The following is a 15,015-nucleotide window of genomic DNA, read 5'->3' as shown; positions in this document are numbered from 1 at the left end:
ATGCTTAGACTATCACCAACAAGCATCAAAGTTTGAACAAGGTTCTCATAGGATTTAGGCAATGAAAGTAACAATATGAGGGCTTGGTCCTCATCCTCAACCTTAACATCAATATCCTTCAAATCTGAGATAATCCTGTCAAACCTATTCACATACTCCTGAATAGAAGAACCCTCTTCCATTCTACATGTGAATAATTTGGATTTTAAGTAGACCCGATTCGTTAAAGTTTTCGTCATGAAACTGCTTTCTAGCTTTAACCACACACCCGCCGCCGTTGTTTCTCCGTCTACTAGGAACGCCACGTCCCTCTCAAGACACAACATAATGGTAGCCCGTGCTTCGAGATCTAACTCCTCCCAATCCTCATCTGACATATCTCCTGGTTTCTTTCCCGTCAACGTCTTGTGTAATTTCTGCGAGATTAACAGATTCTTCATCTGCATCCGCCAATAAGAAAAATCGTTTTTCCCATTGAACTTCTCTATCTCATATTTCCCTGATTTGACCGTACCACTTCTCGATCCCATCTTCTCTTCGTTCAATCTCAACAAGGCTCTGATACCAATTGTTATAATTAAAAGTCGCGGAAGCTATCGAACCTATCCTTGAAATTGATCCGATTATGAAGATTAATCGAAAAGCTAAGCCAAAATCAAATATGCGAACAGAATTTAACGAGGTTCGGCTTTAAAGCCTACGTCCTCGGGCGAACAAGAAATCTTTATTGAAGGATAGATGAAGACGACTCACACAACCCGCAAGTTCGTCCCAAGATGGTACCGTATAGAATTTAACCTTCTATACTAAATCTTCGACGACCGAGAAATTTAACACCGCTCAAAACTATGAACAAAAAATTTCTCTCTCTTTAGCTCTCTCTAAAGAAGAGTTGTTGTTGCTTGTGTTGGTGATAATGATCTCACAAGATGCCTCCTATATATAGGATATTAAACCGACTTAGGAAGTTACCAATTAGAAACTCCAATTAATAGAAACTGCCTCTCAATTAGAAACCAATTGAAACGGCCTATTTAGTGAGAAACCGCCTCCTCAATTGAAATCCAATTGAAACCGCCTCCAATTGCATCCAAAAACCGCCTCAAGCCATCTTCCCTCTTTCAGTTTACCCTACTTGTATCAAGACAATAGTGTAATTTGCTCAACATTGTTCCAATCAAGCTCTTGCGGCGTGTTATCTGCCCAGTTAGGTTCAATCCAGCTACAATTTAACTGCCTCTTTGTACCGTAGAAATCTTCAGCAGAATGTTGACTCCCAAAACAGTAATACCTACTTGTATCAAGACAATAGTATAGAATTTTGTTACCATGACCAAGTCTAGCAAAGAAGATTTTGTTCTCCATCATACTATTGGGAGCGATCGCCAAGATACTGGAGGTACCGCTGATGAATAACATGTGTTTTTGCAAACTGTTAACCTCAACCCAATTCATGTTTGAGAAGTCCAGTCTAAATACCGAAACATGCTTCCCTAGATGTCCTAAAAGCACGGATAACAACTCTCCTTGGCACTCTACCAAGAAACTCATATAGATATCACCGTTAATAGATGGCCTTTCAGGCTTGTCAAGAACTTCCCACTTACATACAGTATGCTGTTTTTCGAAAACACCCAAAGTTCCGTACTGGTCTATGCAATAGAAAACTCCTTTGAAAAAAACAGGATTGTTAAGCGACACCTTAAACTCCTTAAGATTTTCACGAGAAGGTAGTTCGGTATTGTAAACCCAAGAATCATCTCCCCTCGAAATAGATATGCAAGCAGGTTCTCTATTTTTTTCTGCAATGCCGAAAACTACGCAGTCTGAAGAAGTAGGTAAAGACGAGAAGGAGACACCAGAAAACATATAATATTTTTCCAAGTCCGGAAGACAGATTGTAACTCTGGTGAAGGGGTTGAAAAAGAATAGGTTTCTTTTTCCTCTAGACATTAGTAGCCAACCACCCTTAGAGAAGTGGATTGTTGCATCTAATAGAATTTCCGAAAGGGAGTTTAAGTGATACTTGTGGTTATTATGCATTGGATCTATGAAGTTCCAGACATTTTTTTGTAAAAAAACTAGATGTGGAGATGTAGGTTGTACAATGGCATAGTCTACCTCAGCAGGGAGAGTCTTTTGTGCTCCTTCCTCGTCGCAAAAGATGTCGCCCGATCTTCCATGTACGAGTCTAACCCAATCCTGTGGAGATAACGGCATTAGCTGATCCAAAGAAGAGTAGGGTAAACAAACATAAATAGAATCATCTTCTACGTCAAATTTATATACGCTTTCGTTTCCCTGAGTGAAGTACACACAACCCTTTGTGAGACCCAACTCGGCGGCTGAAGAAGAAGCAATACTGTTTTCCCCTAGAAAGAGCACATGATTGCCCATGCTTTCAACTTTTACCCAACTAGGAACCCCCTTTGAAGCAAAATTAAATTTGGAAATTTTTATGAAATACAATAGTGCTTTTCCAGAAAAGTAATCACGAAAACGATACGCTCTAACAATCTTAAACAGTTCATCACAACACTCCACATAATTTGTCTTAATACCAATTGTTGATTCTCCTTCTGCTGGATGACGTGCATTGTTGTTAAATAAAACTTTGAGTGAGTTAATAAATATTTGAGGCTCGAGTTTTTCGATCATATGGATCTTATCAAAATCGTCATCAGTACCCATGATGCATAATTTGGTACTACTACCTCTGAAGCAAAACAGACAAGGAGCCAATAATGAATAGTCTTGTTTCCTCCATTGTTTATCTCCTGGACAGCAAAATAGAAGAAAGCACAAATCTTGTCGAACTCTGTTACAGAAGCTAAAGACAACCATGGAATTATTTGAGGTTGGTGGAGAAGTCAGGATAGCACTGAATGGACCCGTAATTGTCTCATCGTCGAGAAAGGAGAAAAGAGAAGGTAACATAATTGACTCAAATGTTGTTGGATTCCAGAGACAGCAATCACCCATTTTCCACCTCCTCCTTTCATGTACACACCATATAATCAACCATCCTTGGTGAGAAGGTGATTGCTCATACATAAATATGTTGTTGTTGGCCAATTCTGCGCTCTTTATGAAAATTGGTGGTGCTATGAACCTGCTGCTTCCTTCCATACTTGGATTTTAAGAGAAGATAGATGAGGAGGAGGAGGAGGAGGAGGAGGCAGAGAAGAAGAATGAATTACTCATATAGAGTTGAAAACCCTTGATGAGAAGCTAGAAAAAGGATGAGAAGAGTATTTTAAATTCCTAGGGAAGTTTTTTTGTGTGTTGTCCATGTATAGAAACAAATATTTGAATTTTATCTTGCACACTAAATCAAATCAAAAATCAAATCTACAATAATAATAATTCTAGTAATCAAAGAAATATTACGAATATATTGTGGTTGATTTAGAGAGAATAAAGGGTGTAAATATATTTGTGATTTGGAGTGAATAGTTGAAAAACATTTATCCTTGATTGAGATAGAGAATTATGTGATTGGATTGACAGTCAATGAATAGCCTATCTAACTTTGCTGGGCAGACGGACATAGTTCGTCTCAGACTTCAAGCAACCAATTTCTCTTAATATTTGGACGTCTCAGATTGGATATCGCACTCTCGCTATCTTCCACTTCTATACTTATTATTTAGGCCACACTAATCATCAAAAATCAACCAACCGAATTAACATCATAGAGGTATGGAAACCCAAATGGCTCGGGGAGTGGATCGGAAAATTTGTCTACATAACAATGTCTACAATTACTATCTTAAATCCTCGGTTCTTATACAAGCGTAAATGTCCGGACCTTCCCGCATAGTCACATGGGTAAATGAAAATATTACTACAGTTACAGTAACAAATTATTAAATGAATTATTCATAGGAAAATCAAACTCACTAATGAAACACATACCGAAGACTACATTTTTACTAGGAGTTGTAATTTCCACTATAAATAATTATGTATAGTCAACTATCTAAACTAAGAAACAAGTGGAAATGAGGCAGTTTTCTTCTGAGAAACAAGTCTTGCCATTTCTAATCTCTTATTATAACTTCTCAAAACAAAATCGAAGTCTTCGAAACACTAATCTTTTCATGTATTGATTTTTTCCTTGTGTAAATAAGTGAATATCAGTTGGTTTGGATGGAATTCATGTTCACAGTTTTGCATTAGAAAGCTTATAAGTGATTAATGATAATTAAAGAAGTAACAGGCATGATATTGAGGAGGCTTCACTTTCGACCACGGTTTTAACTGTGGTCTCTCAGTAGAATCCAAACTGTGCCGTATTTTAATGTGGGTAGGAAAGCGTCAAAAGAAAAAAAGTTCCCAAATGGGCATGAAAGGGTTGCAAAAGTGGATGCAGAAGGTGTCGTTAGAATCTAGACAACACAGAAAAGTTTAAGGAGAACACCAAGTAACAAAGCGTCACAAAGAGTGATGTTGTGGAAATCGCCCAAAAATTTCAGATGTAGCTCAAAAAAGTGTAAGCGAGGCACTCAAAGAATGTTCAATGGGCTGGTCACAAAAGTGTTTCCGGCGTCACAAAAAAGCCCATATAGAGAGCATCACAAAATTTGAGTATCGACGGAGTCACAAGAAGTGTCGATAGAGCGTTCACAAAAATATCGAGACTGAGTGTTACAAGAGTGTCGGTTGGGCGGGTGTCACAAAGTGTCAACAGAGCGATACAAAAAGTGCCGAACAAAGCATCACATAGAATGCCGACTGAGCGACACAAAAAGGTGACAACATCATCTTATTACCGGAACTCCGCGGCTTTAGTGGCCTAATTTCGGAATCCATGACTCAAACAAAGTCTTAATGACTAAAACAATACCCATCTTAAGCCTTAGTATGGTTTTGTCTGTCAATACGAAACGTCACAAGTGCGGACTAAAGGGTCACAAAAAATGTCATACAGAGCGCTACAAAAGAGTCGACGAACGTCCCAAAATATGTTGACAGAGCATCAAATAAAAGGTGTCTAAACAAGAAACATATAAACAAATATATAAGCTTGTTTGATTGTTTACAAAAAGACACTACAATTTTGGTTGGAGGCATTTATATGGATCCCACCCAATGAAATTCAATTTTGACACATAAATAATTGAAGATTAGGTAGACCTGAAATCTTATGTGAAGATTGTTTTTATAAAAGCAGAGTACTATTCAGCAAAATAAAGAAAAGATTGAAAGCAGCTCTTCAACTGTTAATTCCCCTTTACCAAACAAAGAAAACAATGTTAACTCTATTTCACTCTCTCTCTCTCTCTCTCTCTCTCTCTCTCTCTCTCTCTCTCTTTTGTTTCTCTCACTTCATACAAAAGAAAAGGAAATGAGGACAGAGATTGTGGTTGCTATCTCCTTTTTCAGTACTCAAATGGTCTCCTCTCACCAGGTAACCCTTTATATTATCCCTTGCTTTCCCTTTTTCTTCAAGATTAAAGTTTTTATTTTCATGGGGTTTTATTGTTTTCTTTAGGGTTTACTTTTTTTTTCTATAGGGAAAATTCATGAAGGTGGTATTTGGTGGTTGTTGAATACTGTCAAAATCTAACTTCACTTGTACTTCCCTCTTGGTAAGATTCTTCCACCACCCTCCATTTCTTTCTTTATTTCATTCACTGTCTAGTACCCATTCTCCATTTTCTAAGCTTCAACTCTATTAATGGTTGGTGAAGTTGAGGTAGTTTTTTAGCAAAAAACTTTGATTCTTAGTTACTTTTAGGGCATTTTGTTAAATGGGTTTTGCAAGAAGTAGAAAACTAATGTGATAACTTGATCTGTTTTCTACAATTCACTCTTGAATACAGAGTGATTATGCCTTTCGGGTTCGTTTCAGCGTGGAAGAAGAGAAGGAGAAGCAAATCACTAGATTATGGTGACCCTTGTATGTAATTCTTCTTTTGTTCTTGTTTTGATTTGGTTTTTCACATTTTAGGATTGAATTAGTAATACGCAATATGTATTAGGGATTTATAAGCGTCTCGAGTATTGGCAACTTGATGATCATACACCATCTACTAAAAGACATTATGGATCATCTGTCTTCACTCTCAAGGAAATGGAAGAAGCGACGTGTTCATTTAGCGACAACAATTTGGTGGGTAAAGGAGGATTTGGGCGAGTTTATAGAGGAACTCTTCGGTCCGGAGAGGTTGGTTAATAAGCTATGAATCGTTTCAATATCAATCTAAAAAGACGAAGCTTCATATGGAAGCTCGAGCTTGATAAATGCTCGGTCACTTACGATGTGCAAAAATGGAACGCCCGCCTCTTAGTTTCATTTAGAGGATGATCTTGTTGTTGACGAAGTCCATTTTTGTATTTGATTCCACCAAGTCCTAATGACTTAACAAGGAAAAACATAGAATGAGACGTTTGTTCCAAAATCATGTTTGAGTTTAATATCTTTTCTATTTTCTAACTTCTTTTGGTGTTTCAAGATAGTGGCAATCAAGAAAATGGAGCTACCACCAAGTAAAGAAGCAGAAGGGGAACGAGAGTTCCGGGTAGAAGTTGACATGTTAAGTAGATTGGAACACCCAAATCTAGTTACTCTTAGAGGCTATTGTGCTGACGGCAAACATCGATTTCTTGTTTACAAATTTATGCACAAAGGGAATCTACAAGATCAGTTAAATGGTTGGTTTGTTGCAAAAATCTATAGCTTCGATAAACAAATATCGATTAGTTAAGTTTCTTAACTTGAAGTTGTTTGTGTTATAATTTAGGAGTTAGTGACATGAAGATGGGTTGGTCTCTGAGGCTTAAAGTAGCACTTGGAGCGGCACGAGGCTTGGCTTATCTGCATTCGAGTTCAGCAGTTGGGATTCCTGTGGTTCATAGAGATTTCAAGTCTACCAACATACTCTTAGATGAAAATTTTGAAGCTAAGGTATACTTTTTATGCATAGCTAGCAATTTGTTTGGGCTAATTCTATATGTAATATTTTCATGATATTTTCGACTTTCGTCTCACAGATATCCGATTTTGGCTTCGCTAAGCTAATGCCTGAAGGCCAAGAGATATATATTACCACAAAAATTCTTGGTACTTTTGGTTATATTGATCCCGAGTACACATCGGTATGCATCTTTCTACATTTAATTCAACTTAGTTTCTTCTGGTTTCGTTTCCAGTATCTCAGTATCCATTTATTCTTTTGTGTGCTGTATAGAGATGTTACCATGGAAAGTATTCATAAGAACGGGTGTATTAAGAAAATGTCATCTAAGGAGGGGCAGTAGTGGCTAAATGAGCCGCGCCTGTGACGCGCCACGGTCCATTCCGAAACTTGCCTTGCTGGGCTAGCGTCCTAATGAATGGACCGTGTTGCACCGTTTCTGGGCCAACACAGCCCGTTGGCAACCTTTATCCATATATTAGGGAATAAGGATGGGCTCTAACACCTCCGCAAGAACCAGCCATTGTTTACCGACCACATTTTTACATGGTGTTCAGGAACTTGGAATCACATTAATCCACACTATGTTCGAAAACAGTTCTTGTTTATATTTGTGTTACATTTTCTTCATTAATAAATTTTTTGACCTCAGACGGGAAAGCTAACTTTACAAAGCGATGTTTATGCATTCGGTGTGGTTCTTCTTGAGCTCTTGACTGGTAAAAGAGCGCTCGATTTAACACAGGGCTCAACCGATCAAAACATTATAATACAGGTAAAAATGTGACACTCTTTAGTGCATTTTATTCAATTTTTATAAGCACTTCGTATTAAAACGCCATCAAACATTAACCATGACCCACTTATTCAGGTTAAACATTTACTAAATGATCGTAAGAAACTTCGAAATATGATAGACCCAGACATGAGAAGAAGTTCCTATACTTTAGAGTCGATTTTCATGTTCGCAAATCTAGCATCCCGTTGTGTTCGTACTGAGAGCCGTGAAAGACCATCAATGGAAGAATGTGTTAAGGAGCTGAAACTGGTTTTATTTACTAATACAAAAGGTTTAGGTATGGGAATGCATTTATTCAGAACAAATTGAATGCTTATGATATTCGATTTCCTATTCTATTTTCTTTTTTAAATTCTTTGAATTTAAAATTCGATTTGTCTAAGAACCCAAGTGTTTGATATAATCAAGGGATTGTTTGATTTGTACTCCTAGTTTTATTTTGAGATTGTATAAACAATTTTTATGTGCAGAAAGTTTATTGTTCTAGGAATCGTAAGGGCACTTCATATATTTGGGTGTTAAAAGGTTTGGTGTGCTCTGTTAGATATCACTCAATGAGGCATATTCGGATCCAAGCGAGCTAGATTTATGCTCAAACCGTGTTTTATATAATCAAAGGACTAGTTTATCTATGTTGGTCTCCGGCAACAGTAGTACATGAAAGTTCATCTCATGATCTTTTAATGAGAGATTTGCTGTTTGGACCCTCTTTCGTATAATTGACCTGCTGTTTGGACTCACCTTTTTCCAGTGTTGCACTTTGGACTCCCTTTGAGAATGCTAAATTTATCGTAAAGTACGATTGACAAAGTATTACTTATATTTATGGATTTGTAATGTCTCAGAAACAATATCACCAATTAGAGGATGAAGACTTGTACCGATATGGAAGATTTGTAACTTCAGCTATGATCGCTAAGATATATACACACTATTGATTGGACGGTCGAACTTTTCAAAACCCATACCACGAAAGCAGCCTTGCGCAGTTAACAGTAATTGGTATGAAATTTAAGACATGTTCCAAAAAATAAATTTAGAGTGCTGGCCCGATTTAACGAATTGAGGCTTAAACATCACATTTCGAGTCCTACTTCATATGCCCAAGATTTTAAACAAAATTTGTAGAAAGATCTCATATCCGTAACGATCTACTTCAATATAAGACTCATTTTAAAATTGACAAATTAAAATATTGTTTGAAAAATGATTACTTCAGTTATGGATTATTGGGGAAGAAGTTTAAGGATGAATTTGGGCACATAGGAGGAGCAATTTTGAGTGGATTGGTGGGACTAAAGAAGCCTCAAAATCATGGAGTTCCATACTCTCAGACTGAGGAATTTGTAAGCATTTATAGGATGCATCCACTTCTGCCTGATCATTTCCAACCTAGGGATCTCTCTGCTGCACCAGCAACAAATAAGTCTCCACCCTTCATTCAAGAGTAAATTTCAAAAATCTCTCCCCCTACTCCCACTTCACTAGAATCCCTGCGGGCCGACTTGCGTAAGTCTGGCCCCATGGTAATTACCATCTCAGTACGAGTCGGTTACTCCTTGGTGATTACCATCTGAATACTACCCAAACCTCTAGCCCGAGTCCGTACAAGGCCAGTTCAGTCCAATTCAACTAGCCTCGGCCTGATCGTAGGGTTTAAGTAGGTCAAAGATCTCAGGAGTAATGTTGAGAACAAGAAAAATTACGCAGACTCGAGGTATAAATCCTACGTGACTTGAAACAATTCAAGATTTAGTAGATCAGTCGAAGCGATTCAAGATTTAGTAGATCAGTCGAAGCACGACAAACCACAGAGAGTGCCTAGTTTTTTTTTGTCCCTGCATTTTTCATATTTTAGTATTTGGAGTAAGATTAACCCATTGGGGTGATTGACATTTCTATACTGACAGTCAAATTGATTTTTGTTCAGAAGGTTAGAAGCAGATCGTTTCTTCACAAGCGACTTCAACGAGGAGATATATACAAAGACAGGGGCTATACTGGGTGAACACCACAGAGAGCTTGAAGGATGTGATTGATCGACATTACCTGGAGATGACGAAGAAATGGATGAACTCAACCAGTGGTTTCTCTGTGTGGAATTCACCTCCTAATCCATGTAACCCCATCCCTCTCTACCTTCGTTTCCCTAGCTGATTTCCCTTTCTGTTTAATGGAGCCTTCAAACACATGCATAATGAATATATAATATAATAATACATCATAGGTATTTGTGGTTTCCGAAAGAAACATATCATTTCCTTATCAAAGAAACTAAGAAAAAGGAAAGACTTAATTTTTTATACAAGTAATGCACAATATAAAGATCGTTTTGTGTTTACACCAATGATTTCACTTGTTGCTTCTACAAAAGTGAGCTAGATCGATTATCATCACTGTAATGTCATCCATACTACCCCTAGTTAGTGCAAGGTTCACAAGTTCTTTACAGGCAGAAATTAGTCCCACATTGTTTGTATTTTTATTGGTTCTTCCTCGACTTGGAGACTGACTCATAACTTTATTATGCTTTTTCACCACCGAAATTCTCCTCATCTTGGAAGGACTGGTATTTTCAGAAGCAAATTGATCTTCTCTTGAGAATTCCCTTATCCTTGATAGAGGACTGGTGTTTTCAGACACAGATTGAGCTTCTTCTTTTGATATTCTCCTTATCTTCTTTGGCGGGGTGGTATTTTCGGATGCAAATTGATCTTGTTTTGATAATTGTCTCATCTTTGGTGAAGGACTAGTGTTTTCAGACACAAACTGATTTTTTTTCGCTTTCTTTAATGGAGGACTAGTATTTTGAGACCCAAACTGATTAACATCTTCTTTAGAAACATAACATGCAGATTCTAGCTTGTTTGGTGCAAGATAGACCCGCCTCGCTATATCAGTTGCTTCTTGATTGTCAACCTTTTCCCATAATCCATCTGAAGCTAAGACAAGAAACTCCATTTCTGGAGTCAAACTCAAGATTTTCGTGTCAGGTTCAGCAAGTACCCAATCCTTCAAATGGATATCACCAATGGATCTAGAAACAGAAAGTATCCCATGAATTCTCCAAGCACCATGGTTGATCTCAACATATCCACCCTATATGAAGTTATCAAATTAACAAATTACGAAAACAAGAGACAAAGATAATGGAGAATTTCCAACTTTAACACTTTCGTATGAACATTACCAAGTTTGCCTAACATAAAAATACTACCTTACTTTCGATTCTTTTTCGCTCATCCTCACGTCGAGCCGTGTGGTCCTTTGTGAGGGCTTCGGCTACACCACCTCTACATAGAACTGCCCTGCAATCACCTAAGTTCGAGACGATAATGTCTTTCTCGTCAATTAGGCAAGTGACACAACAAGACCCACTGCTTAAACCCTGTAAGAAATCCAAATCACACCCAAACTTCCTCAGTACAGATAGAGAACATAGAGAACTTGATGGGATTGGAAGACAATCTAGTCGATTTGTTTTGGTTTACTTCTTCTGAGCATATTAACAAGTTTAGGTGCTAGTGCACTATGATAGTCTCACATTTCATCAACCAAAAGACAAACGTTTGATACTTTGGCCTGAAATAGTTTTCAGGACCCACCCGGTGGTCTACGCGGTTGGCCAGGACGGGCTAAGTACTTGGCTCATCATGGCCGACCACCAACCACGTCGGGTTGGCCAGTTTTTCCGGCCCGAATATCATTTTGGACCCAATGGTGTATGATAAGTTCATCTTTTAAACTACATAATCACAAGAAGATTGCTAATCTTGAAATTCATTAAAGTATACCTGTTTCAAAAATTCTTGGTCAGTTTTAAGATATCCTGCTTTAATGGCATCCTCTTTACCCAAATTTCCTTGAGAATTTTCCAACATTGCTAGTATATTCTTATGCAAATTCTCAGCAACAAAATCAGACGCTTTTCGACCTCCATGTCCATCATAAACCCCAAAGAAACCCTAAATTACAAAACAAAAAACCCATTCATCAATATCCAAAAATAAAAACCCAAACTTTATATGCAAGCATAGATAAAACCCACAAAAGATCACCTTCTTTGAATCTCCATTTAAACCAGAAAGAATCTTGTGGGTATCTTCCATAACCTTTTTCTTTCCTTTAATAGAGAAAACCCCAACTCCTGTTTCAGAATACTCTAGGGTTTCAGTATCTTCATCCATACTATGTTTGATCTTGTCCAATTGAATTTCTTGTAAAACAGAAGGAATCTGAATCATGGGTGGTCTTTTTCTTTTCACAGAAAGACCCCCAGTAGGTTTAGAAGAAGAAAGCATACTAGTAGTAGGATCAGTGATGTTCTTGATCTCCTTGCAAACTAACAATTTTTTCTGATTAGGGTTTAATGGTAGCTGAGAAACAGGGGCATTGTGTAATAAGGGATTGGTATTTTGATCTTCTGCAAGAATGCTTGGCATTGCTTCTAAGAACAGAGAGAGAGAGAGAGTTCCAACGGCTATTTAGAGAGAGAAGGTAGAGATAGAGGGTGGGAGAGCTCTTCACGGCGATCCGTTAGGGCATTTAGTCAAAAGGTTTGAAAGGGTTAGAGGAGGGAAAATAGAGAAACAACGGATCTCTTGAAGATATGGGAGGTAAATTCTTTTGGCCACTGTTTTGGATAAATAAAAGGAAATAAGCGAAGTTTTGGGGGCAATAAGTTTTGGGTGGAAACAAAAACTTTTTGTTTCCTCCAAACACTAGTAAATTCCGGCGAGACTCAACGACACTTCTTCTTTCACTTCTCCATCTATTTTCTATCTCTCTCCTCTCTCTATCTCTCCTCTCTCTTAACTCTATCTCATCTCTCTATATTTCCAGCGAAGGGGAGGAACCCTAGTTTCCAGACGAAATCGATCTGGTTTCGTCAAACCAAACTAGATCTCGTCTGGTCGTCTGGATTCCAGACGAAACCAGATCAGTTTCGTTTGGAAATCAGAAATCCGGCGAAGGAGTTCCTCTCCTTCGCTGGATTTAGGAAGGGACAGAAGAAAGCGAGAAGAAAGAGAAAGAGAGAAAAGAGAGACAAGAGAGAGACAAGAGAAAGAGAGATAAAGATAGAGAAGAGATAATAAGTCGCCGGTCGTCGCCGACCGTCGTCGGACACTTCCTGTCGGCGACATTTTGCCGGCGACGTTTAGGGTGTGTTTGGTTTATGTTTTTTTGGGTTATTTCCGAGATGACCCCTAGTTTATGACCAGTTTCCCGCAGAGCCTAATAGTTTATCGAAAATACCCACATGACCCCATTTTTGTTGTTACCTTCAATTGACAATTAAAATCAGACTTTTTCTTCGTAAGTTACCTTTTCTATTAATTTTTTTCTCTCTCTAAAAACTCTTTGTAGTTCATATTTTCCAAATGTTTCTCTCTCTCATCGACCCAAATGTTCATTATCAATACACTTTTTCTCTCATCAAAACACCTCAGTAGCTTTGTTTTTGTTGATAAAATATTTAGGCCTAAGAATTTCGAGATTGAAAAATGAAGCGCTTTCACAGCGCGACATGACGCAGGCAATAGGAAAGCCCTTAGGCTGCTGCAAAAGGAAAGAGAACAGGCTCGAGTCGAGGAAATGCGAAGCAACTACCACGAGCCATACACCCCCGAATTTATAGGAGGCGAATCAGAAGACACTCAAGATAGGCTTGCCCCTCTGAGCGCTTAGATATTGGTGGCCCAAAGGCCTAAGAATTTCAAATGTCCTAACCTCGACAATTACGATGGGACTAAAGATCCCAGCATATTCCTAAGAAATTACGTGTCACTGATGAGTCTACAAAAGACAGACCAGTCTGTATTATATGCATCAGGTACTCGTATGCATATAATACCAAATCGTCTTCAACTTTAATGAAAAAGCAAGGGGACGGTCCAACAAATTAAAGAACAACTATTATAGAACTTTAATCAAAATGAAATATTTTAGCCACTGCAGTAGGGCCTCAATAACATATAATACCAAGTCGCCTTCAACTTTGATGAAAAAAGAAGAAAAAAAAAAGGTAGAAGTGATTCCACAAGACAGTCAAATTTAAATTAAAGAACAACTGTTACATACTTTAATCAAAATGAAGATAACAGACTTTTCATCGTATTATTTTATGGTTGTCGATCTCTAATGTAGCACTAAAAGAAAGTGTAAACTCGTAATCTAAACTCTAGTGTATCTCAAATAAAGAGAATCTAAAAAGCAATTTCTTTTCACACCTCTATAGTCAAGTATTCAAATAAATTATATGGAACGAATCAGAAAGCATCGTGAATCGCCGTAGGCGAAATATGTTTCGCAGAATTTGCATCATTGGGTAGACTCTATATTCAGATGTAGACAAACGGGCAAGGTACAAATTACTTTATAAATCTTAATCATATGCTTTTAATTTGATTCTAAACTTTGAACACTTGAATCAATTGCCTAATTTTCAGACATAGTTAGGATCGGTCGCACCGATAAGTACATGTGGAATATAAGGAAACTGCAATCTATTCATATTTTGTGTAAAGAAAAGAGTCCCCGGCGGAAACCTAACTATACTTTTCATCTATGACATCCATCTTAAGTATTAAAAGTTGAGCAAGAAAGCTAAAACCAACCAAACCTCCTAACAAAACAGAAAAAGATGAACATTTAAATTAATTAATTCTGATATGCTTGGACAGAACAAACTCCACGACCCCATCCCCATAAGACAAAAGAGATGACCCACCCACAATCCACATACTCCAATGGACGAAACCATTTCTGATAGAAAGTCACAGGGATATCAAAATCAATGCACCCATTCAATTCACATGGAAGAGTTCGGAAAACATACCCAAATCCTTTTACTTGGCTAATGGTTGTGTTCACAGGAATTTTGTCTAAAATATGATGGTCTGAGCGATTGATACAGATAAAGTTTATTTTGTTCTTCCTCTTTAAATTTTTCCGTTATCCAATTTCACAAGTCATAGTTACATCAATTCATTCAATTGTTCTGTGGAAATCCAAATTCAACAATAACACACACAGAAAAAGCTATGGTGATCAGTGATAGCAATTAAAGATCCATATTTTCTATTAGGTCATCTCTTCTTTTTTGAAACATGCCTACATTTCTATAGGACATAATGTAGCAAACAAATTATTTGCACATGTAAATGCATGGATTGTAAGTCACAATAATTGGATTTTTGAACACTTCAAATCATTGAAACATAAACAAATTATTTGCACAAGTAAACTCTTCTTTTTTGAAACACGTGGAGTCAACAACTTCATTTTGGAACA

General features: G+C 37.6%; 2 protein-coding genes across 4 annotated transcripts; one reads left to right on the top strand and one right to left on the bottom strand.

Moving 5' to 3' along the window:
- Positions 1-5,194: 5,194 nt before the first annotated feature.
- LOC147542787 (putative serine/threonine-protein kinase PBL28) lies at positions 5,195-8,211 on the top strand. 3 transcript variants are annotated; one of them, XM_086636800.1, is made up of 9 exons: positions 5,195-5,413; positions 5,520-5,594; positions 5,829-5,905; positions 5,988-6,172; positions 6,462-6,660; positions 6,750-6,913; positions 7,000-7,104; positions 7,576-7,698; positions 7,795-8,211. In XM_086636800.1, the coding sequence occupies exons 3-9, from the start codon at positions 5,836-5,838 to the stop codon at positions 8,029-8,031; spliced, it is 1,083 nt and encodes a 360-aa protein (XP_086492926.1). In that variant the 5' UTR covers positions 5,195-5,413; positions 5,520-5,594; positions 5,829-5,835; the 3' UTR covers positions 8,032-8,211. The 3 variants fall into 3 exon arrangements, with proteins under 3 accessions (XP_086492926.1, XP_086492927.1, XP_086492928.1); XM_086636801.1 differs by lacking the exon at positions 5,195-5,413 and having other exon boundaries at positions 5,453-5,594; XM_086636802.1 differs by lacking the exon at positions 5,195-5,413 and having other exon boundaries at positions 5,594-5,701.
- Positions 8,212-9,964: 1,753 nt separating this feature from the next.
- Positions 9,965-12,340, bottom strand: LOC147542786 (Protein phosphatase 2C family protein). Its single transcript, XM_086638172.1, has 4 exons — positions 11,781-12,340; positions 11,517-11,687; positions 10,940-11,110; positions 9,965-10,821 (listed from the first exon to the last, which is right to left on the bottom strand). The coding sequence occupies exons 1-4, from the start codon at positions 12,162-12,164 to the stop codon at positions 10,075-10,077; spliced, it is 1,473 nt and encodes a 490-aa protein (XP_086494298.1). The 5' UTR covers positions 12,165-12,340; the 3' UTR covers positions 9,965-10,074.
- Between the last annotated feature and the right edge of the window lie 2,675 nt (positions 12,341-15,015).

Source organism: Eschscholzia californica, unplaced genomic scaffold (genome assembly GCF_041429995.1).
Source record: "Eschscholzia californica isolate CP2 unplaced genomic scaffold, dmEscCali1.0.p SCAF_4, whole genome shotgun sequence".
In the NCBI taxonomy this organism is placed as follows: Eukaryota; Viridiplantae; Streptophyta; class Magnoliopsida; order Ranunculales; family Papaveraceae; genus Eschscholzia; species Eschscholzia californica.
The sequence above is the reverse complement of the archived record's forward strand: the minus strand, read 5'-3'. Positions and strand labels throughout refer to the sequence as shown.